At 40.8% G+C, this 22796-nt stretch overlaps 3 protein-coding genes across 4 annotated transcripts; 2 read left to right on the top strand and 1 right to left on the bottom strand.

The window, feature by feature from the left end:
- The first annotated feature begins 62 nt into the window (after positions 1–62).
- Positions 63–4522, top strand: nusap1 (nucleolar and spindle associated protein 1). Its single transcript, XM_028565321.1, has 12 exons — positions 63–276; positions 478–540; positions 643–864; positions 1455–1614; positions 1725–1811; positions 1975–2087; positions 2204–2254; positions 2369–2547; positions 3193–3356; positions 3471–3584; positions 3660–3765; positions 3883–4522. Exons 1-12 carry the CDS (start codon positions 202–204, stop codon positions 3968–3970), a joined length of 1422 nt encoding a protein of 473 aa, XP_028421122.1. The 5' UTR covers positions 63–201; the 3' UTR covers positions 3971–4522.
- A 361-nt stretch (positions 4523–4883) lies between these two features.
- On the bottom strand, positions 4884–9839 carry ndufaf1 (NADH:ubiquinone oxidoreductase complex assembly factor 1). Of its 2 annotated transcripts, XM_028565336.1 has the most exons (6): positions 9339–9839; positions 9131–9215; positions 7580–8125; positions 6053–6238; positions 5448–5522; positions 4884–5310 (listed from the first exon to the last, which is right to left on the bottom strand). In XM_028565336.1, the coding sequence occupies exons 3-6, from the start codon at positions 8096–8098 to the stop codon at positions 5170–5172; spliced, it is 921 nt and encodes a 306-aa protein (XP_028421137.1). In that variant the 5' UTR covers positions 8099–8125; positions 9131–9215; positions 9339–9839; the 3' UTR covers positions 4884–5169. The 2 variants fall into 2 exon arrangements, with proteins under 2 accessions (XP_028421137.1, XP_028421136.1); XM_028565335.1 differs by having other exon boundaries at positions 9131–9839.
- Positions 9718–22462, top strand: rtf1 (RTF1 homolog, Paf1/RNA polymerase II complex component). Its single transcript, XM_028565311.1, has 18 exons — positions 9718–10063; positions 12509–12619; positions 12730–12880; positions 14280–14481; positions 15393–15510; positions 15810–15921; positions 16023–16161; positions 16252–16429; positions 17180–17262; positions 17358–17445; positions 17580–17687; positions 17988–18065; positions 18187–18308; positions 18980–19037; positions 20309–20386; positions 20500–20601; positions 21157–21271; positions 21420–22462. The coding sequence occupies exons 1-18, from the start codon at positions 9860–9862 to the stop codon at positions 21524–21526; spliced, it is 2154 nt and encodes a 717-aa protein (XP_028421112.1). The 5' UTR covers positions 9718–9859; the 3' UTR covers positions 21527–22462.
- The last annotated feature ends 334 nt before the right edge of the window (positions 22463–22796 follow it).

The raw sequence follows: 22796 nt of genomic DNA on the forward strand, positions 1-22796 counted from the left end.
GAATGTATCTTAGCTTTGATTGGCTGCGATGCACATCCGGTCACACGCAAGAGCCAATCAAATGGCTCCCGCTGCTGTGTTTTGAATCGGAGAAATTTAACCGTCGAGCGCTGACCCACACACAGCTCGCCGTGCATCAGAAAAGTAAACGTGTGTACGCTGATTTATTCTCCCAAAACGGAATTAAAGTATCACTGCAAGATGGATTTAGACTCCATGAAGTATGCGGAGCTGAGAAGCCTCGCGAAGGAGCTCGGCCTTAAAGCCAATATGAAGGTAATGGAGTTGTACTTTTTAAATAAATGTAGAAATGCTTCGAGGTTATCGCCCAACTGTGTTAACGCTACGCTAACGGTTACTGTAAGCTAACGTTTGCCTTTGTGTGTAACTCTAACTTGGCCAAATGTAGGCAACAGGCAAATAAGTCATAACGTTAACGTCTTTGCAACAGGCTAACGTTTTATTGTTCGAAAACAGGCCGATAAACTCCTGAAAGCGATCAAGCGCCATTATCAACCAGAACAAGAGGAGGAAGAGCAGGTAACGCAATCCTGATCAATTATACTGTTTAACAGCAAAATCAGTCTGCTAATGTGTGATGTGTACCACTTACACCAGTGTATTATTATTGTTTTATTCCAGGGACAAAAGCAAGATGTTACTGCTGTTCAAGAAGACGTAACTGCCACAGAAGAAAGTGCTAGGGAAAATAAAGACCCATCATGCAAGGAAGACGTTTTCAGCCCCGCTGTGTTTGTGAACACACGCCGGGCCCGGGGGAAAGGAAACCGTACCAAGAGAAAGATCTCTGATACTACATCGGTGCCTGAGAGTGATGCCAAGTTACTTCCAAGTGCTGCAGAGGTAACGGTAACTTACTTCACATCATAGAATAACAAATACATGACATTAACAAAGCTACAACTAAATGGGACAGCGTTTACACGTGTTTTTGTGCATGTTTATCCCCCACTACTCATTGGTACAAAATATGCAAAGTTCATGCAGGGATGGATCCCTATGCATAGAATTATTTTTGCTGCAGTGTCAATTTCTTACTTGACAAGTAGGGCTGGGCGATATGGAGAAAATCAAATATCACAATATTTTTGACCAAATACCTCCATCAATACGGCAACAATATTTTAGTGTTGACTATTGGTGCTTTCACAAAACATTTACACCATGAGATTTTTGATAAATAATCATCAGTAATGTGGATATAATGACTAAGTGCTTAAAGGCAGATAATAGAACAGTTACAACAGTCTGGTAAGTTCAGAAAATGACATCCCTTTACTGTAATGCAGCCTTTAAAACCAGGAAAAGACAAAACTTATGACATATTACGATATCCAAAATCAAAGATATCTAGTCCAATATCACGATCACTACGTTGAGGAGGACTAAAGCTTTAAAAAGATGGTTGTTTCTTTTTTTTTTTTTTTTTTAAGGGTGACCGCGAAGTGGCTGAGTCTAGCACCAAGAAGAGGAAAGTGTCCTCTGCCAAGGATTCTGACAAAAGTGAAACTGAGCCCCCTAAGGAGTCCCAGGACACTGACAGTGAGCAGCAGCCGGACATTAAGGATGAAGCACCTGTGCATGGTGATACAGGTCAGTAGTCTGAATTGGAACAGTTTCTTCCACTGTCTTTCTTTAGTTCTGACTATCACATACTAATTTATTTATTTTTTATACATTTTAAATGTCTGTCCATTAAAAAGCACCAAAAGTGGCCAGAGCTGGTAGAATCCCTCGCTACCAAGGACTCCAGCAGAAGACCAAGCCGTTGCTGAAGCCCGTCACTCCTAGTAAGTTTTTTTTTTTTTTTTTTTTTTCTTCCACCATCCCTTTTTCTTCTCTTTCTTTTTTTTTTTTTTTTTTTACCAAAACCTCAGCGACCATTAAACTGTAAAGAAGTGGTTTTGCCTACAAATCTTAAAACGAGTTTTGTATATTGTTCCTCTTTTGTAGATTTCAAAAAACTCCACGAGGCACATTTTAACAAGATGGAGTCGATTGACTCCTATGTCCAGCGAAAGACCAAGCAGATGGAGACGTTCAGAAGTTCAGTTAAAGAACTGAAGGTAAGCTACTAAACGGTCTTGGCTGACTTCATCCAGAACCTTTTTTTAATTTATTTTTTATAAATGTTACATCTTTAAATTAACTTGGTTTTTTTAAATATCCATTTTATTTTCAGAAGCTTTCTGACAAAACTAAACTGCAGCAAGTCGATGGCAAAACTCAAGTGGTAAGTCTCGTCTCCTGTTGAACATCATAACTGTACACAGGCACTACAGTTGGAGTATATCGTCCATTTCCAGAGTGCATTGAAGGTGATGACCTGTTTGCCTGTTTCCTACAGAAGGCAAACCAGAGTCGTGCCTCTATGTTCAGCCCTATCCTGGCGAATAAGGGACCAGCTGAGGACAAACGCAGACACACTTTGCTCTCTGCCAGCAAAGCTCCTCCAAATAAACCAGCTGGGAAGCAAGACGCTCTGTTCAGACCGTCCGTCCTTTCCACTCGCAGGATCAATGTTCGGTGAGTCACTCTTTCTTTCTCGGGTCCTTTGTTGGGCCGGACATTTTTTTTACCCTACTGTTAAATCTTCCAGTAACCAGCTGTTGCTTGTAAAGTTTTGGACCTCGCAGCCGCACTCGTATTGTTGTGACCGCCTCACGCTACGGAGACTGTGCTGCAGCAGCCAATAATCATCATCCAGCTTACACAGGGTTAAAATCCCAACACATGTGGATAGATTATTTCCTGCCTCGGCCTTCTCTTGTCCATAACATTCTAACAGAAGTTTTATTGTTTCCTAACAATGCATCATAGTGGCCTTTTTGACACTGATCAACAGAAAAAAAGATTCTATTAATATAGATTATTTTATAGAGATCTATTCTCGCTGACCTTAATTAATTAATAAAAATACATGTTTGCATAAGAGACTGCCCACTTCTATCTGTATTTGTGACTGCAGCGTAAACATTCACACCCTTTTCACTTCATATTAAAGGATCTTTTTCTAATGCTTGCTGTCAAAAGAGCAACATTAAATCTCCTTTTGGTTCAATATTGTAAAGCATGAAAATTTCCAAAGGGGGTGGGGGGGATGTATACATCTTGTTTGGTACGGTGTATGTAGTGTCCAATGTGACACTTTAAACAACCACGTGTTTGCAGGTTCTCAGAAGCCACTCATGACGTGTTGAAGAAGTCCTTGGTGAAAACGCCGGCGCGCCGCGTGTCGTCGTGCGTGGCATCGAGCACCCCACAAAATCAACCCGGTAATGGAGGGAAGCCCAAAAATGGGAAGGCTTTAACCTTCTCTGCCACAAAAACTCCAGGTAGCTTTACCTTTTTTAATCCTTGGAATGATATTCAGATTTGCCCATCGATATGTAGAGAGTGAGTGATTTATTTATTTTTTCTCTTACCTTTCGTCTTGCTTATTGCCAAAGGAGCATTCGTTTTCACCGGCAACACGAGTACTTCAACAACCCCCGGTGCACAAAAGTCCAGCTTTGATCTGAAGGCGAGTCTGTCTCGTCCCCTCACCTACAAGCCTCATACAGGTACAAAACCACTTTTTAATTTCTCTGCCTCCTGAAATATGGCATCATTAGACCTGACAGGTTTTGTTTTTATAGGTAAACTGAAGCCGTTTGCAGACACCAAAGAAAACATGACGGGAAACAAGTCGCTGATCTCCAACTCCCATCAGAAGAATTACAAACAGCACCAAGTCCTGACAAGGTACTTTTTTATTTTTTTATTATAAAATGAAAGCATACACTGGCTGTATTGATTAGTCTCCCGTAACAAATATCTCTTACATCAGCCTCTTACCGATGTTTCTGTATCTTATGTTAGGGGGGACAGAAGAGCAAAACACGCAGAAGACCGAAAGCAGAAGAAAGAGAATATGCTTGGGGCGAGAAGAGGCCTCGTCATGATGTAAACATATCGTGGTTTTTTTGTAGGTGCTTCTGTATAGCCTTTTTTTTTCCTCTTTCTCCAGTGTAAATATTTTGTCGTCTGCCATGAACCTTGTCATTTCTGCAGTCTCTTTTAGCCTACTATTAGGAAGCTCACATTTCCTGCTTCTATACAACCTACTGTGCAGTGTTTTTTTAGATTTGACTCGTGGCATAGCCTTAAGCCCTTCCAGCTCAAAATGTTGCTTTGTGTGTGAATGTGTAAAGAATTGATGTTCTGTTTTTGCTGCGTTTCCTGAAACTGGTCATTTTGTTCTCAAAAATGGGATATGCTTTGTTTTTACTTGTTGGGAAAATGATAAAGACATTGATACAAAATTTTGCTATTGTAGTTTTAACATTTTGTATGCTTGATATCACAATTTTAAAATTAAATTTGTCCTGCCAAAAAAAAAGTCAGAATTCACATTAGAAATATTTTTAAGATCTTGGTTGTTTGACATGATCTGTTGGATGTAAATGTGTCCCATACAGGACTTGGAACCCAATAAACAACTTGGTATTGTTGTGAAAGAGCAGTAAGATTGTCTCAGGTAATGTCATGGAATGGGAAAAGTTGTAAAAGTTAACAGCTACAATTGTTTTATCTCCTAACAAGTCCGGAATTGGCTTATTTTATAACCACGTACATACACTGCCGATCAAAAGTTTGGGGTTACGTAGAAATTTCCATTCCACTCCATTACGGACATTAATTGACATTACAGTTTCATTGTTGTTGTTTTTTTTTAACCAGGGCAGCAGTTTTCAGATTACATGATGTGCTTACATAATCGCAAAATGGTTCTCGACTGTTGTAGAAAGAAGTGGCTGATCTTTAATGCAATATCTACATTGCCCATTATCATCAACCATTCATCCAATGTTCCAAAGGCCCATTCTGTTTACTAATCTAAAATTTTAAAAGGCTAACTGAGAAAACATTGGAAAACCCTTTTGCAATTATGTATTCTATAAGAAGTTGCTCCACCGTTACTAAAGTGTCACCGTTCATTTGCTAGAATCCAGATGTACCGTGTCTTTTAAAATAAGTTACCAGCAGTGATGGATGGGGTTTAAGTATATTGTCCACCTCAAGAAGGTGGTACACTTGTTGGTAGTTAATATAACACCGCCACCATTATTCAGTAACCGTTGATCTGCAGTATTGTAGCACTGGCTGTCAAATTTCAGGATTCCTCTTGTACACCTCGTAAGCAAACTCCTCCGTGTGTGCGTAATCTTTGCAGACGCCAACAAAATCAATCTCCAGCTGGAACGGACCGTCCGCTTTATCCCCCAAGGTAAATCCAATGGTGTTAACCTGTTAAAAACATACTAATTAGGTGAGCAAAATGTATTAGAATGTTACGGTTATAAAAATATCCATAGGTAATGACACAATTGTACTCAACAATGTAACTCCGTAATGTCTTTGATGCCATTTTCCCTTTGCTCTACCTTGTCCAGCCAGAGAGGATGCTGGTCGTCTTGTATCCTCCCACGATGTGTGAGGAAGAACTTGGAGAAGGGTATCTGTAAATGATTAACACTTTAGTGTTAGGACTGCTAAAAAATGATACTGGACAAAAGGAAAAAAACTCATTAAAGGTCCCAAGGCAAGGCAAGGTGGAGGGTGGGGGTGTGGCCTTGACCAAATGCCACTTTGCTGGTTTGAAAGCCATGATGTCTCTCTCTCATGGGTGGGCCAAATTCTCTGGGTGGGCAAAGCAGAGAAAGGGGAGGTAACCTTGCTCCTTATGACCTCATAAGGAGAAGATTCCAGATCGGCCCATCTGAGCTTTCATTTTCTCAAAGGCAGAGCAGGATACCCAGGGCTCAGTTTACACCTATCACCATTTCTAGTCACTGGGGGACCATAGGCAGGCTGGGGGAACGCATATTAATGTTAAAAAAAAACTAAGTGAAATTTCCATGCCATGGGACCTTTTAAGCAGATCTTCCTAAAAGTCAAAAGTGCAGCAAATGTGGTAACAATGTTCTCCAGATGTTTCTTCTGGTACATCAACATACTCAGAAGGGGTTTTAATAATTGTTTTGCTCGCCTTGACATCCTGCCAGTAAGGTCCTCCCCTGGTATACAGGAAATAATTGTATATGTCATCTTTCTGGTGAGAGAAATAGGTTTCTGTGGCGATGTTGATCATCCACGGACGGCCATCACCGCGCACTCGCAAATGCAGGGTGTTGAAACTGGACCAATCGTAGTGCTTTTTTCTATCGAACGAAGCCTAAGAGAGAGACAAAAAAAAAAAAGTAGGGAGTAAAGTGCAGCTGTAGTAGTCCTGTAACTGTGACCAAAACGAATTTAAGAACAGTAGAGAATTTCCAGACCTAGGGTGTGGGCAGGTTTTCATTTCAATACAAACCTCCAACCAGATATTCCTCATTTTTGGTCACCTGCCAAAGTGGCTTAGTGGTAGAGCTAGGCAACAGAACAGTTCTATAAGAGATCTATGTCTACATGTATGTTTAGTTGTACAATAAGCCATCATTATCTTGTTTTTGTAAGACAAAGAGTAAAAAGAATGGGGGGCTGAAACTGTGAACTCCCCCATAAAGCATGTATTATTATACTATAGGCAAATTAAACTCATGACTGTTGCTGTAGATCAGGGCTGTCAAACTCATTTTCACAGAGGGCCACATTGGAAAAAGAGAATCACACCGAGGGCCACACATGGAGAGTTTATGGACGTGCTTTTGTTACTGCATGTCACTTCTTCTTTTTTTTGCATTTTGGTAGCTTTTTTCATAATTTTTGTTCCAACTTTTTTGTGGCGTTCTCAGACATTTGTCCCCTTTTTGTAAATTTGTGGCTTTTTCCGACATTTTTGTACGCTTTTTGTCTCATTTTTGTTGACATGAAGCCCTACAAAAGTCATCAAAAGAGTTCCTTAACCATCACAGAATTTAGCAAATCAAGCAAAAACAATGATACATTTTTTTTAACAAAAACTTATTTCACAACCTGAATATGAAAACTCTTTTTCTGCTTCTGGGGGAATTTCTGAGTCTGCAAATCTGCCAAATTCTGCTTTGAATGTCAGGAAAAAAAAACATTTTCCTGTGTTTATGGTTTGGCGCACAACTAAGTGGGTCAAAATTTATTGTAAACCCAAACTGACATAGGGGCCGGATCTGACCCACGGGCCTTGTGTTTGACACATGTGCTGTAGATCATACTCCCAAAATATAATCTAAAATTAAAAAAAAAACAGTTAACTGGTGAATTAGTTTCTGTAAATATTATTTTCCAAACCCTGTTTTGAAAGTTGTTTCCTTAACTGCCAATAATAAAGTTCTTGTGGGGTAAAACTAAGATTTATATTTACATATATTTATTTATCTATAGGGCTAAAAGTAGTCAAAATAAAATTTAAGTCACAAATCCGCCTATACACACACACACACACACACACACACACACACACATCTCCCAGGTTTGCTAAAACCCCAAGTTTCTATGGAAAATACTTAGGACACGACCTCGGTATCATCATTGGCCCTGGATACTATTACAGTAACGTCCCGACCTCATTAGAAGTGAATGTACGATTCCACAAACTAACCAGTGGTTGCTTTGAGCGCATGGTGCAGTAGCCACTGTAGCGTGTTTCTCCATCCCTCGGAGGAGTAGAGCTCAGAGTCCCGTACAGTAAACAGGTGTTGTGGTTTTTGCCGAGCTTCAAGTGAACTTCACTTTGGCCTCCTATCTCTTGATCCGAGGACACCGTCCACTGCTCCAGGCTCTCCGGGCCTCTGAACTCCCACAGCACTTGGTTCTGCTCCAGCATGTGCTCGAGGATCGGTTTGCCTTGCGGACCGACCCAGCGGTCGGAAAACTCCTTCTTCAGGAGCGCCAAATGCTTCTTCACCCCCTCGAAACCCTTTGAGAAGCCAAAGTTAATCGGCTGCCACGGGAACTTGTCTACTTTGGGCTGGCCGGGTCGTCTGTATTCACCCTGACTCACAGCTCGTTTGGGCCCAGTGAGAGGGGGGACGGAGGGGAGGAGCAGCTGCTGCTGCTGCTGGTGGATGGAGCTCAGCAGCCTCACTGAGGGGAGACGGGCGATCTTTGGCAGAGACATTTCAGTAGCGATATGGACGAGTCACTGCTGGGATACGTCACACAGAAAAGTGGTGTCATTACAGTGGAGTTACAGGGTGGTCATGGATTATCAAGATTAAGTTCAAATAGGGCTGGGCAATATGGAGAAAATCAAATATTACAATATTCTTGACCAAATACATTGATGTTGATATTGCGACAGTATTGTAGAGTGGACAGTGGGTGCTTTCACAAATAGATTTTAGATGAGTAATGTTGATAGACATGTTGAAGGCAGACTAAGTGGAGATGTAGTGGCTGCAAAAACTGTCCAGTAAGTAGTGTCCTGTACACTGTCATGTGACTCCCATGACTGTCCCGGGACAGTCAGACACTGTCCTGTGACTCCCACGATTGTCCCGGGACAGTGTACAGGACAGGACAGTTTTTGCTGCCACTGCTACTGACTAAGTGGGTAAAGGCAAATAATAGAACAGCTAGAACAGTCTGGTAAGTTCAGAAAATGACATCACTTTACTGTTATGTAGCATTTAAAACCAGGAAAAGACTAAACTTACCATATTACGATATCCCAAATCTAAGACAAATCTAGTCTCATATTACGATATCGATATATTGCCCCACTGGTGATAAGTAAAATTATATATTTTTTGAACAACTGAGAATCTATTCCAGTTGTGTTACTTAAAATCAATTGTTGATTTCACATATAAAAAAATGCACAGCATTTGCTGGTCTGAGCCTCACACATGGCAGTGTGAGTTTGAGTTGAGAGTTGCCGGTCTGTTCTTTGTTTTCACTTATTAAGTAGATCATGTGTATATTTTTGAATCAGGTAACGCTAGCTTTTGATTATGACTTATCATAATTTTGTCACCTTTATTGAGTAAATTAATTATATAATTATGGTAGGCCGGTCAGTAGGTACAGCACTGTTTAACACTACATGGTATAAACATTTAAAAACATAACCATGTGGCTTAACGTTACATTACTCTGAAGACCTAATGTGATAGTGAATACATGTTTAGCATAATCTGGTTCTACTTACTGTGGCCGTGTCGTACCAAAAGGTGACGGATGGATATTTCACCGCCTTCTGTTCTTGTTTTAATTTGACAAAACCATTAAGTTATCTGTTATGGATTGAACACATTTATTAACTGTTCGTGTACATTAATTTACAAATCCAAGACATGTTACACACGGGACAACAGGTTTATCTAGCTACAACAGTAAAAGGTAGATTTATCGTGGACCTTGAATGTAGCTGTAGTGCACCAAAGATTCCTGTCCTGACTGACGCACTCCCTGACAATATGTAGTTCCGTTCTTCACACCGCCGTGCGGCAACCGCCCTGGTGACCGCCCGCATGCAAGAGCGTTTCTCAAAAAAGCAAAACGTTTTTAAAAGAGATTCCTGCCAGGAGTTCAGCACGTTACTATTATAAATCCATGGTTCAGCACGATGCACTCTGTGCGCGGTCACGAGTGCGGCAACCGCTTCATACCCCTACCGCAGTGATTAAACCGCTTCCCTTCTGCCGCCTTCCCCTCATAGTAATGACTGGAAGAGGCGAGTTGCCGCGCGGCTGAGTGAACTGAAAGTCCCTTCAGCTAACTTCCAATGTCCTCGCATCTTGGCCCAACGTTTTTCTTGAGTTAAACAAAGTTATATGATAAGTACATAAATATGGATGAATATGAGCAGAAATTTAAATTTTATTTTCAATGACAGCTATAAAATCCAGCCGCAACTGTGGTATCAATACCAGCGCGCATGCGCAGTACTGCCTTTGTGTGGCTGACTGCAGAGCCAACTAGCTCGAAAGTAGCATCGGCTAGCCTCAAACATTTAGACGACACCGAGGTAGCTAGCAGGTTAGCCGTGCAGCTAATCATGGTGAATGTAAAGAAGCGGAAAGGTCGAGTCGTAATTGACTCGGACTCCGAGGACAGTGCTAGCGACGATAATTTAGATCAGGTAGGTGCGCGTTTTTCTGATTTTTTGTCACAACGGATCGATTATTGACGTTAAGTTGTCAACAGTTTCGAGGTTAGGCTAATGTATGCTAACTGACTGCGCTGTGGTTTTCCTCGCTCCAACAAGCTGATAGTGGGCCTGTCTTATTTACATCCCTTGCTTCCTTTCCACACGCCATTCCTAAAGACAAATGTTTAGATTTCCCGCAAGTGTTTCTGTAAGGTATTCGGGACGGAGGAAAGTGTCAGGTTGTAACGTTACATAAACGGCGTCTTAGCGTCAGCCAGCTAAGTTACGCTAACGTTAAGGTTAGCTACATTCTGAGAGATGCACTCAACGCTAGCGATCATGCAGTGTTATGTTGCCACCAAAATGCCGCGCCACGGGCCTTTGACTGGTTTCGAGTCGTACGCTGCTTTACTACGGCCGTGTACTGTTGGGGGAATTTGATTGTTAGCATTCAGACTGAACGAGAACGGGACACACTGAACTGAAGCACACTGTGGACTCGACTTTAAATTATCTAAAAGAACATTATCTGCTGCATGACGTCATGGGCGCAGAGCTGTAGTTCTATTTCGGTGTTGTTGTCAAACAAGCTCTAGCAGGCTGACTGAGGAACTCTCCAGTGTAACATGTCAGTCTGTACAGGACTGCTGCCCAATGTGCATTACCTGGCAGTAGTACACTATCAAACAGTTGATGCTCAGAGACATACCAGATAATAAAAAAAAAAACAGATGACCAGAAGAGTTGATACAAGTTCAGTAAGACTTGTCTCCTAGGTTTCCCAAATCATCAATGGGTTTTTCATGTGTAGGGCTGATCAGTGCTCTACAATTGTGTCTAGAGATCACCTTGATGAACACAGCTATGCGGACTGAAAGTTTTAAGTGTTAATACATTTAACTACTGCAGTGATTAGTTTGAGCTAGGGATCCAACTTTGTAAATCCAATATTGATTCCGATATCTACGGCTGGGCGATGTGATTATGTATACTGTCTAAACGATATCAATTAGAATTAGAATCATTGTTATGTAAAGTAACATGAGGCACTATAAACTGAGTTAACAGCCCGTTGTGAGTGATGGCCAGAACACTGTATTCTCTAATGACACAAGCAAAGGAACAATTTATGGCAATGTGAATTGGTCACATCACTATCGGCGCCGATGCGCTGTATCGGTACATCCCTACTTTGAGGCCATCTATCATGGACTGCAGCTTTTCCACATTAGTACAGCTGTTACATTTTCAGGGTTCTGTTATTTAGCTTCCCATTTTCTCCCTTGTGTATGACCTTGTTCGGATGTATTCAGGCCCTTTTAAGAACTAGTATCTTGAATCCAAGTTCTGCTTAGATCCAGCTGAGAGAACTCGCTGCTCACTCCTGTCATCAGAACGTGTTTTGATGACCACTTGTGACTGGATTTTGCTTCTGTGCTCCCATGTTATTTTACCTGTGGTAAACTGACCGCTGCTAAACAGAAATACACATTTGCTCCTTCCCACTCAGCTAGTCTGTAAGCTTTCAAACTCTTGTCTTGGCAAATCAACTGTGTTTAGGAGGTTTGTCTTGTTATTTGCCTATTCCAAAGTTGACCACTCAGTCCTTCAATATAATCAGTGGCCATAAGCATGTCAACTCTGAATGTAGCTTAAAAAAAAATTGCATTCGTAGAAATCCTCCGTGCGTTTCAGATTGATTTCCACTTGTATTTAGAGATGTCCATTTAGGATGGGATCATCCAAGACGCATTTTATTGCCAAGTTCGAGCAGGGCTTCAATTGCAACTTTGTGTAATAGGGGTGGGAATCACAGGGTACCTCACAATACCGATAATATCACAATGCATCAATTCTGCGATAATATATTGCGATACAATCCTATAATGATAGATCGCGATATCGGTCGATCTAAGAATACCAAATGCCCGTGAAAAGGATAAGTGCAGGTTTTCTCTCTTTGTTCACTGCAAGACCAAACTGTTTTTTTTCCCAGTCTGCAAATTTAAAACCACAGAACTATAGAGCAACTATGAAAAATTATTTAAAAAAAAAGGTTTTTCTATAAAAGGCACATAAAAATGCAAATTCTAGTGCTTTAGTTCAAAACCAGCCTGTGTATGTAAAACCTGTTGACGTTTTATGCTCATACTTTTTAAAAGCTCAACCAACTTTTCCTTGTGTGTCCACTTTGACACATTTTATTGCTTAAACTTTTAAAGAATGACAAACTTGTTTTTGTGTCTATGTGGACACAAGCGCTTTATTTTATTAATTAAAATATGGATATTTGGTGCCAGCGTACCGCTTCTCGTATTGCACGAAGAAGGACTAGGATATATTGCCGCATCGATATTTTATCCCACCCCTATTGTGTAATTATGATTTTTTTACTGGGTGCTCTTTCACATCACATCACCGTCTTTTCATTTTCAGGAGCTCCTGTCTTTGGCAAAGAGGAAGAGGGTTGATTCGGGGGATCAGGAAGAGCCGGTTAGCAAACCTGCCGCATCTACAGACTCTGAGACATCCGATAGTGATGATGAGGTATGGCAGTCCTAGTATTCCCTCTAAAAATACTTAACTTTTCCGTTTGGGACATACAGCCTATAGTGTTTGGTAACTCAAAAATGAATTTCTCCCTCCGTTTTGTTTAGTGGACTGTGGGTGGCACCAAAGGCAAAAAGAAGGTTAAGCCAGGGAAAGGGTCGGAGAAGAAGAACGCTACTAAGAAGAAGGTCCATAAAACAACGGCGTCTGGCAGCTCCGATGGAGACAGCTCAGCTGAGAGCTCTGCACCGGAGGAAGGTACATCTTCAGGGTTTATGGGGGGAAAATGTGCTCTGTGCTCTGCAAGCAGGCTCACTTACCTACTCATTTTCCTATGCCTGTGTGTCAAAGTGACTGATGGGAAGAACAATCTATGACATAGGTCCAGTATTAAACAAGATCGCTGCAGTCAGCAAAACAAGCTACAATGAAAGTTATTGGGCAGTGGTGCACCTTTTTTAATGTACGTATGCTTTACCGGTTTACATGCGGAAATATGCCGGGTCTGGATTTGGCGATCTCGGAGCTGTTTCTTGTTTAAAAAACAAAAAATTAAGAGGATTTTACTCATTTAAAAAAAGGTCTATCTCCGAAGGGATCCTTTCCATAATGCTTTCAGACACTATATATATATATATATATATATATATATCAATAATCTGAGTCTGTCTGTGGCAAAAACAGCTTTTAGTGGACTTAAATTGAAGCTGCGCAATTGCCCTATTAATGTTACATTGCAGCTTGTTTCGCTGAAGGGATCCTTTCCATAATGTTGTTGGACACAATAATAATCTGAGCCTGTCAGTGGCAAAATGAGCACTTTCAGTGGATGAAATTGAAGATGCACATTTGCCCTATAGGTTTACAAGGCAGCCCGGTTTGCATCTGCCAGTCGCAGCATTATCGCTAAATACTGGACCAATTTTAAAGATTCTTGTTCCCATCAGTTACTTCAGTCACTTACACACAATAACATAGGAACATAGGGTCCAGGTTGAAAAAAAACCCACCCTTTTAAAGTACAAAGCAGATTTGGCTCGATATATTCTATACTGTAGGTGACAGCTATCACCTGGGTGCCAAGTCCATGGGTCACTCATCCCCTTTTTCATCAGCTGCTGTTTGTTTATTTGTGTTATATTGTCTTGCTATACACTGGGTCCACATGGATATGGAAAAGTCTATTAGGAAAAGTTCTGGAAATCTAGTCAGAATTCAGCACCAGTATCCAAGATGATTAAGATAGTAGTCGAAAGTAGTCTCTTTAATTGCATTCATAAAAAACTTGGATTACTCAATACCCGTGCCTTTATATAATATAACTCTTGTTGAAAAAAAGCTGCCATTGCCACCTGGTGGTTACAATGCTCAACTGTCATCAATCAGCTGTTAGGTTCCCTTCATTTTCCAGTTTAAATGTAGTTTGATGTCATTTCCATTTTAGCCATTTCAGATTTTTTTAAATGCATGTCTCACTGCCAATAGTTGTACATAAAATCTTTTAGGAGACGTATGAAAACGGAGCACAATGGAGTAAAATAAAGGAGTGGAATGTGGTCATGCTTAATGGTGCCAGTACCGATCAGGACATACTGCGACTGTACTCGGGATGAGAACTAAAGTCAGCCTTTTGTGCCGATGAATGGCTCTTTAACAGGCGAGGTGTCCGACTCGGAGAGCAACAGCTCGTCCTCCAGCTCCGACTCGGACTCGTCTGAGGACGAGGTGTTCAGGGACGGCTACGACGACGACCTGATGGGAGACGCCGAGGACAGAGCTCGGCTGGAGCAGATGACGGAGAAGGAGAGGGAGCAAGAGCTGTTCAACAGAATCGAGAAGAGGGAGGTGCTCAAGAGACGGTGAGTGGGGGTGATGTGAGAGAGGAGCAGGAATGATCTTTTAAAAAAAGAATTTGTTTCAACAAGGGCTGCACGATACATTGCCTCAATTACCATATGGCGAAAAAGGCTGCGACATATCACGAAAGACACTCTGAGATTGTCAGTTGAAAGAAAATATCAGTAGAAACCGCATTTAAAATGTAACCGTCAAATGTCATTCTTTATTTAGTGGTGCCTTTTATATTCAATTTCAATGTGTACAATAAAAGAATGTTAGAAAGGATCTCCTTTCATATTTTTTTTTTTAATTAAACAAGCAATTTGTTGTATTTTAGCAGAAAACTGAAAGCAGCAGAAATGCAGAACTGAGTACACTTTAATATCGCTTTATCCATCGCAAGTAATATCGTTATCGCAATATTCAACAACGTTATGGATATCGCATATTTTCCTCATATCGTGCAGCCCTAGTTTCAACATAACACATGAGATGTGGACAGTTTGTTTGTTTGTTTATTGTCCCCGTGGGGAAATTAGGTTGCAGCAGAAATCACATCATAAGGCATTTCAACAACATCAATCCAAAAAATAGAAAAGAAAAAGAAGACTGTAACATGTAGATATTATTACTCATAAACCAGGGCACTAGTATGGAGGGGGGGGTTGTATGGATTAAGTATGGTTCCAGACCAGCTGGATAACTATACATAAATAAATAAAGACCTTATTACCATACAGGACCTTTGTACGGTAATACGAAGGTCTTCTTTTGTCGTGTAATACAACAAAAGAAGAAAAGAGCACTAGTTCTGCATTTTTTTTTTTCTTCCCCTTGACGTCATTCCTGCATAAATCAGGCAGAGTCTGGCCTTTTTATCGTTGCCGAGTGTGTCGGTTTGTCCACTTAAGACTTAAGTTTGTTTTGACAGTTTTGAAATAAAGAAGAAGCTGAAGACGGCAAAGAAGAAGGAGAAAGAGGAGAAGAAAAAGAAGCAGGAGGAGGAGCAAGAAAAGAGGAAGCTATCTCAGGTTCAAGACACACAAGTGGTGAGTGCAGTTAAAACTATTACAGATGTTGGATGACAAAAATGTGCGTCGCCGTGCTCTGCTCCTCAGAGGCATGCTGGAGGTATTATGAATAAAAATAAATTCATAGTGCACAACTACACCTGCACAAAACACCGTCAGTATTTTGGGTGATATCTCACAATGCCTTTTTTATAGATTATTTTTGTATTGATTGCATTGCTTTTTCTGTTCTTATTGCTAATGCAGCGGCAGCGTTAAACCTTTTCCTTATCCTGAGTTTGTCTTTGTGTCTGACTGTAATGTCCGCCCCTCTCTAGGTCATGTCACACAACAAGGAGAGACGATCTAAACGCGACGAAAAACTTGACAAAAAGTCCCAGGCCATGGAAGAGCTCAAAGCTGAACGCGAGAAGAAGAAAAACAAAACAGGTTAGTGTGATTTAATTATTTATTTTGACTTCTCTGTGATGCGGCTGTCGTGACAAATGAGTCCGTTCCGAGCGCTGACGTGTCCTCCTTTTGGCGAGCAGCGGAGCTGCTGGCCAAACGTCAGCCCCTGAAGACGAGCGAGGTCTACTCCGACGACGAGGAGGAAGAGGAGGAGGACGATGACAAGTCGTCAGTCAAAAGTGATCGGAGTTCCCGTTCATCGTCCTACGATGACGACGAGTATGTTTTTTTTTCCCTCTGCTCCTGCCGTTTTTAAGCAATACAAGACCACGACTTTCAAGTAACATCTTGACTTTGTTCCCCTCACAGAAAAGAAGAAACCCCACCGAAGTCGCAGCCCGTTTCCCTACCGGATGAGCTCAACCGGGTCCGCCTGTCCAGACACAAGCTGGAGCGTTGGTGCCACATGCCCTTCTTTGCTAAGACTGTGACTGGCTGCTTTGTGAGGATAGGGATTGGGAACAGCAGCAGTAAACCCGTATATAGGGTAAGCTTGGGCTCCAGGAAACGTTTCTTGTGCAGTGTTTTATATTGAGCAGCAATGTGCTCTTTTATAATGGTGATAGAGAAGATCTGGGACTCTTTAGAAATAGTTAAAGGTCCCATGACATGGTGCTCTTTGGATGCTTTTATATAGACCTCAGTGGTCCCCTAATACTGTATCTGAAGTCTCTTTTATATAGACCTTAGTGGTCCCCTAATACTGTATCTGAAGTCTCTTTTATATAGGCCTTAGTGGTCCCCTAATACTGTATCTGAAGTATCTTTTATATAGGCCTTAGTGGTCACCTAATACTGTATCTGAAGTCTTTTATATAGACCTTAGTGGTCCCCTAATACTGTATCTGAAGTCTTTTATATAGACCTTAGTGGTCCCCTAATACTGTGGTGGGGGGTGTGGCCTTGACCAACTGCCACTTTGCTCGTTTGAAAGCCATGATGTCTCTCTCTCATGGGTGGGCCAAATTCTCTGGGTGGCCAAAGCAGCAGCTCCTTATGACCTCATAAGGAGAAGATTCCAGATCGGTCCATCTGAGCTTTCATTTTCTCAAAGGCAGAGCAGGATACCCAGGGCTCAGTTTACACCTATCACCATTTCTAGTCACTGGGGGACCATAGGCAGGCTGGGGGAACTCATATTAATGTTAAAAAAAACCTCATTAAGTGACATTTTTTTAATGAAGTCTGATAAATGAGGTTTGGTTCAATTTTAGTCCTCCCTTTTTTTTGTTGAAAGGTTGCTGAAATTGTGGATGTGGTAGAAACGGCGAAGGTTTACCAACTTGGATCAACGCGAACAAACAAGGGATTACAATTGAGGTGTGTATACAAGTACAGACTCCGTTAACAGACCTTCTCCTCCATTGTCCCTGCTTACCACCAACGTGACCGCTTTGATTGTAAATCTTCCTCAGGCATGGCGGAGACACGCGCGTGTTCAGGCTTGAGTTTGTATCTAATCAGGAGTTCATGGACAACGAGTTTATGAAGTGGAAAGAGGCCGTAAGTGTGTTTTTTGAAAAGCAAAATGATGTCATCTGTAACATCACTTTAAGAACTTAATTTATTTTTGAAAGCACACAAGGAGCTATGAAAAAAAGACAGTACGAGTTTTGATCCTTTTTTGTCTTTTCCAGATGGTTGTTGCTGGAATGCAAGTACCGACTCTTGACGAAATCACCAAAAAGGAGCAGTCCATCAAAGAAGCTCTTAACTATAAGTTCAATGACAAAGACATAGAGGATGTAAGTCTGTTTGTTTCTCTAAATGGTAATTGTATATTTCTGGCCCAGCGATGCAGTACTCGAGTCCCACTGTAGACTTGGACTCGAGTCCTAGACTTGGACTCGAGTCTGACTCAAGTCGCTATTCTCTGGACTCAAATCGGACTCCAACTCGGATACTGGTGACTGGACTCGGAGTCGAACTCTGGGGACCCGAGACTTAGCTCGGACTCAACAGTTGGTGACTCGACTACAACACTGCTCTGGCCTCATGCATCACACAGTGAAACAAAAACATGTTTTTGTCTTTACTTGCTGCAGATTGTTAAAGAGAAGGACCGATTCCGAAAAGCGCCGCCCAATTATGCCATGAAGAAAACGCAGTTGCTCAAAGATAAGGTAAAGAAGATGACAGCGACCGTCGTGGATTTGTCCGAGAACGTGTGGTGACCCTACATCTATCGCCGGCTTGCGGCTATCAGGCTCTTGCTTACTCATTTGTATTTTTTTTGGATTGAAGGCCATGGCAGAAGAGAGTGGCGATGGCGACAAAGTGAAAGTGATCCAGGATGAGCTGAACGAGCTAGAGGAAAGGGCAGAAGCACTCGACAGGCAGAGGACCAAGAACATCTCTGCCATCAGGTAGTCAAATCCTGGATTCAGATACACGGCTGTAAACATTAGATTAGATTCAACTTTATTGTCATTGTGCAGAGTACAAGTACAAACACAACGAAATGCAGTTTGCGTCCAACCAGAAGTGCAAAAAGAGCAGAAAAGAAGTATAGACAGGACAATAAATATAATGCCGTGCAGACAGTAGTTTACAGAAGGTGGTGTAGAGTAATATAAATTAAATATAAATATGTGCAGTGTATTAGCAGTTACCTTATAAGAGTAGAATAAATATGGCTATGTAATATGTACAGATATGTGCAATGTAGTAGCAGTATCATTATAATAGTAAGAATAATATAGATATATGCAGTGTATTAACAGAATATCAACATTGAAGTGTGTGTGTGTGGCTGCAAAAGCTTACCTAAAATGTTACCTAAAACCTTTCACTGGTTGAAATAAACGTTACAGGTTGCTGGGAAGGAAAAGAAGTTTAGTTTAGAACTCATTCCACAACCTGTTCTACATTCACACAATACAACGCAGAGAACGTGGGATTAAAATATATCTAATATATAAATTTACCTGAGGAGTGTTTCATGTCTTTAGAAGCCCAATACGTAACTTATGAGTCTTTGTTTTGGAGCGGTTTGTGTTTTGAAGACGTTGTTTTTGTGGTGTGATTTATCATCCAGCTACATCAACCAGAGGAACAGGAGCTGGAACATCGTTGAATCTGAGAAAGCTCTTGTGGTAAGTGTCTGCCCCCCCTGAAGCTTCACCTTCCTGTTCGAGAGGTTGCTTTTTAATATTCAGGCTGGGATGAGGAAAAATCTGTAGGAATTGATCATTTAATTGCAACAAAATTATTGATTATTGTGCATATTGTTGCTTTTATAATTTGAATGAAAACTGTTTTGAAATATAAGCCGTTGGAGGTGCCTGAAAATGGATTTGTTTGAAAACATCCATGTCTTGTTCACATCCTGTAGCTTCTGTTTGCACTGAAGGGGTGTGGGACAAGTACAAGAAAAATGTGACTGAAGGGAAGGTTCAGGCTTTACAGATGAATTGCGTCACCGGCTAGATTATCTAAAGCCTGAGCAGAGCCAAGAGGAGATGCAGAAGTCTAGTTTTCTCTCAGACCACTTGAATTACAATATGCTGAAAGATTATTATTGAATTTTTGCCCAACAATGCTAAAAATAAAGTGCCTAATACAGTTTTAAAATTCTGCCTTACTTCAGATGTTTTCCTAACATAGCAGCACTCCAGAGTTACAGAGTTCCTAAGGCCTCCTACACACTGCCTGCGTGGCGTTTCTGTTGCGTGTCAGCTGCGTAGCGGCTCTTTACACACCAGAAACGTGTCTGACGCGGCGCTGCTGCTGCTAGCCTTGTCTGGACACATGGATTGGTACAATGAAATAATAGCGTGTTCTTCAACTATTTCTTTTATTACAGCAAAGAAAACGTCGGCAGTATTGACGGCAAAATGGGCTACAGAATATTTTGTTCTGTATTGACAGGTGTAATATTTGAAAATTGATTATTTATTTATTTATTTTTATTACATTACATTTATATTCAACATCAAATATGTATTTGTGTCTAAATGACATATAAACATCTTTTCCTATTCTATTTGCCCGGAAACGCTTCCAACACGCGTGTTGCGAGTGTTGCGTGAAAAATAGGCGTCGGTCCTATTTCTAGCAGGCACGTGTTTCCGGCGTGGCTCGAGCCGCGCCTGAGATGCGCGTGTCACGCAGGCAGTGTGTAAGCTTTAACCTGTTAACATGGGAGCCGAAATATAAAACGGACACGCCACGCAGCCAGCCTGCAGGAGGCCTAACATTAAACCGCTAAAATGTCAGGTTTCAGACCATCTCACCTATTGCGTGTTTAGGGGGGGAAAAAGATGTACCTATTGATTTTACTGTTGTTTTGATCATTATAGATTAGTCAGTGGTCCAAGCTATCCCGCGGTTAACATAACCCATTTTCTTATTGGTTTTCTCCCAGGCTGAAGGACAAAATGCCAAAAACCAGCAAATGGACCCGTTCACACGAAGACAGTGCAAACCCACCATGGTGTCCAATGTAAGATTCCTATATATGTGTTTTTTACAAAATATGACATATTTGCACAGTGTAATAAACACTGCTGAATCTAATTTTGTTCATCCGTCAACCTGATCATTTTGGTTCTGCAGGCCAGAGACCCGTCAGTCCACGCAGCTATTCTTGCTCACCTGAACCAGAAGTACGGCTCGGGCTCAACACCAGATGCACAAGGCGCCGACAAGAACAAACTGGTAAGCAGGGCAAGCCCCAAGAGACAATAAAAGGTGTTTGAAATGTGAAGTCCGAGATGTTTACTTCTTTCACTTGTGCAAACAATGCCCAAATCCTGATTGTAGTCCTGTTCCTGTTGCACTATAGCTGTGCTGTTTCACCAGCTGGGGCCTGTTTTTTTAAATAAAAATATATATTTTTTTAGTCATCACAAAATGGACTTTTATTATGACAGTCCAGTTTCTGATGACCTAAAAATATTCCTAATAAAATTATGCAGACAGATATTATCAGTATTATCAGAAATAAAAAAAATGCCAACTTTTGAAATGACTTGATGGACAACAATACATTTTAAGGCCTCCGCTGAAATTATAAAACTTGAATGTGATATTGTGCTTAGAATGCATTTTTAACAGAGACAAGTTTTATTTTATCTTATTTTTTCTAGTTCAATGTGAGGTAAAGGGAAGGCCAAGCAGAAAATAACTTTCTACTTTTGGAAATAATCGTTCATTTAAAATATCTAAAATGTCTAATTTTTCCTTCTTTTTTTTGTTGTTGTCATATTCTAGGGTCTACCAAACTCAAAAGACAAAGATGGCCCCAAGCCAAACACTGACCTCTCAGAGGACTTGTTTAAAGTTCACGATTTTGACGTTAAGATTGACCTACAGGTTCCCAATGCCGGTAAGAGGATTCCTTTTTTTTTTTTTTTTTTTTTTTTTCTCTCAGCCTGGATGTATATTTTACTTGGCTGTAGTACAAAGGATGTTGTTCATGTTAACCACGGCACTTTAGAAACAAGACGTATGACTGTTGCTCTTGTGTTCTGCAGAGGCAAAGTCTTTGTCCGTGAGTTCCAACGCGCTGCCGGTGAAAGACGGCGCTCCCCGCAGGTCCCTCAACCTGGAAGACTACAAGAAGAGAAGGGGGCTGATCTGATGTGCTAGTCCATCATTCAGTAACCACATTGCATGTGTAATTGGCTGTGCAAGAGAGAGAAAGTGTGTGGCTGTGGGAAGAGAACGTGCGTGTGGATGTGTGTGTGGATGTGTGTTTGTATGTTGATTCCACAGACTGTTTATCCAAACAGAGGAAATACTGATTGAGAAAAGACCACCCTTTTCTCAAAGGATCTCAGAAGAAACTTGTCCAGATATTTGTTGTTTTTTGTTATTTTTGCATTATTACACACAAAATTGAGTTGTGTTTTTTTTTTTTTTTTTTTTTTTTTTTTTTTTTTATATGTATTTAACTTTTTCCCCCCACTCTTTTGGATCTTCTGGAAATCCACTTTTTTTTTTTTTCTTCTGAAAGGATGCAGCGCTTGTGGACTATTACTATTGAACAAGGACACTATCTTAGGAGACTTAGATTGTTGAGGCATTTTGAAATTACTGGATTTCTAATGGAGCTGACCAGCTCGTCCTCACCAATAAATAATTACTGTTGTAAATCCCCCTCCTCCCTTCCTACACGTGATCATCTGCCCTCGCAGTCCATCCTGAATTTTTAACAGCGTCGAGATTTTTTTTGTAGATCACCATCTCTGACTCGACCGTGACGCCGGCCCTCCATGGCAAATGTGAAAAAGTTCAGTTTGTGTCAACTGGACATGTATCACTTTTTAAGTCTTTGAAACGACCCGTTTTAAGAGGAACCCTTTTCTATGACTGGCCTGGTTATAAAAGTGTTGCTTCATTTCTGTTATCTCTTTGTTGATTGTTCGAGGGGTAACTCCCCTGCCCTTACCTCCCAGAGCAGATTCTATGTGTTATCGATTGTGTCCATAGTCAGTTTATGTATCGATGTGGCATGCCATGTAAATATGCATTTTGGAGTGAGTGCGGAAAAAATAAAGAGGCACTGTTTCATAAATTCTGTGTCATTTTGTCTTTTTTTCTAAACTAAAGGTGAATCTTTTTAAGCTTGAAGCATGGAATTGAATTAACCAGGCTTAAATTCCATGATATTACTTTGTTTGTGTAATTAAGTACTTTTTGTGTAGGTTTATGTTTAAATTTTGGTGTTTTTTTTTTTTTTTTTTGTTACTCAAGTAAAATTTTACTGTACCTTAACATAGCATCCATTATTACGCTTGAAATGATGATTCTCACAAGCATGAGATATTGGATGTGTGGAGTTATTAACATTATTAGTGCTGGGGAAAAAGGTGCGCTGGCTTTGTTGCTTATTTTGAAATGTCCAGTGT

This window comes from Perca flavescens, chromosome 20 (genome assembly GCF_004354835.1).
Source record: "Perca flavescens isolate YP-PL-M2 chromosome 20, PFLA_1.0, whole genome shotgun sequence".
Lineage (NCBI taxonomy): Eukaryota > Metazoa > Chordata > Actinopteri > Perciformes > Percidae > Perca > Perca flavescens.

Bases quoted from the DNA above. Each gene is read 5' to 3' on its own strand.
- nusap1 (XM_028565321.1), top strand. From the start codon at position 202: ATGGATTTAGACTCCATGAAGTATGCGGAGCTGAGAAGCCTCGCGAAG. The intron at 865-1,454 runs GTAACGGTAACT...TTTTTTTTTAAG, and splicing joins TACTTCCAAGTGCTGCAGAG to GGTGACCGCGAAGTGGCTGA. The intron at 1,615-1,724 runs GTCAGTAGTCTG...TCCATTAAAAAG, and splicing joins ACCTGTGCATGGTGATACAG to CACCAAAAGTGGCCAGAGCT.
- ndufaf1 (XM_028565336.1), bottom strand. From the start codon at position 8,098: ATGTCTCTGCCAAAGATCGCCCGTCTCCCCTCAGTGAGGCTGCTGAGC. The intron at 6,239-7,579 runs GTTAGTTTGTGG...TCTCTCTCTTAG, and splicing joins TGCGCTCAAAGCAACCACTG to GCTTCGTTCGATAGAAAAAA. The intron at 5,523-6,052 runs GCGAGCAAAACA...AATCATTTACAG, and splicing joins CTTACTGGCAGGATGTCAAG to ATACCCTTCTCCAAGTTCTT.
- rtf1 (XM_028565311.1), top strand. From the start codon at position 9,860: ATGCGCAGTACTGCCTTTGTGTGGCTGACTGCAGAGCCAACTAGCTCG. The intron at 19,038-20,308 runs GTAAGTGTCTGC...GTTTTCTCCCAG, and splicing joins AATCTGAGAAAGCTCTTGTG to GCTGAAGGACAAAATGCCAA. The intron at 21,272-21,419 runs GTAAGAGGATTC...TGTGTTCTGCAG, and splicing joins CCTACAGGTTCCCAATGCCG to AGGCAAAGTCTTTGTCCGTG.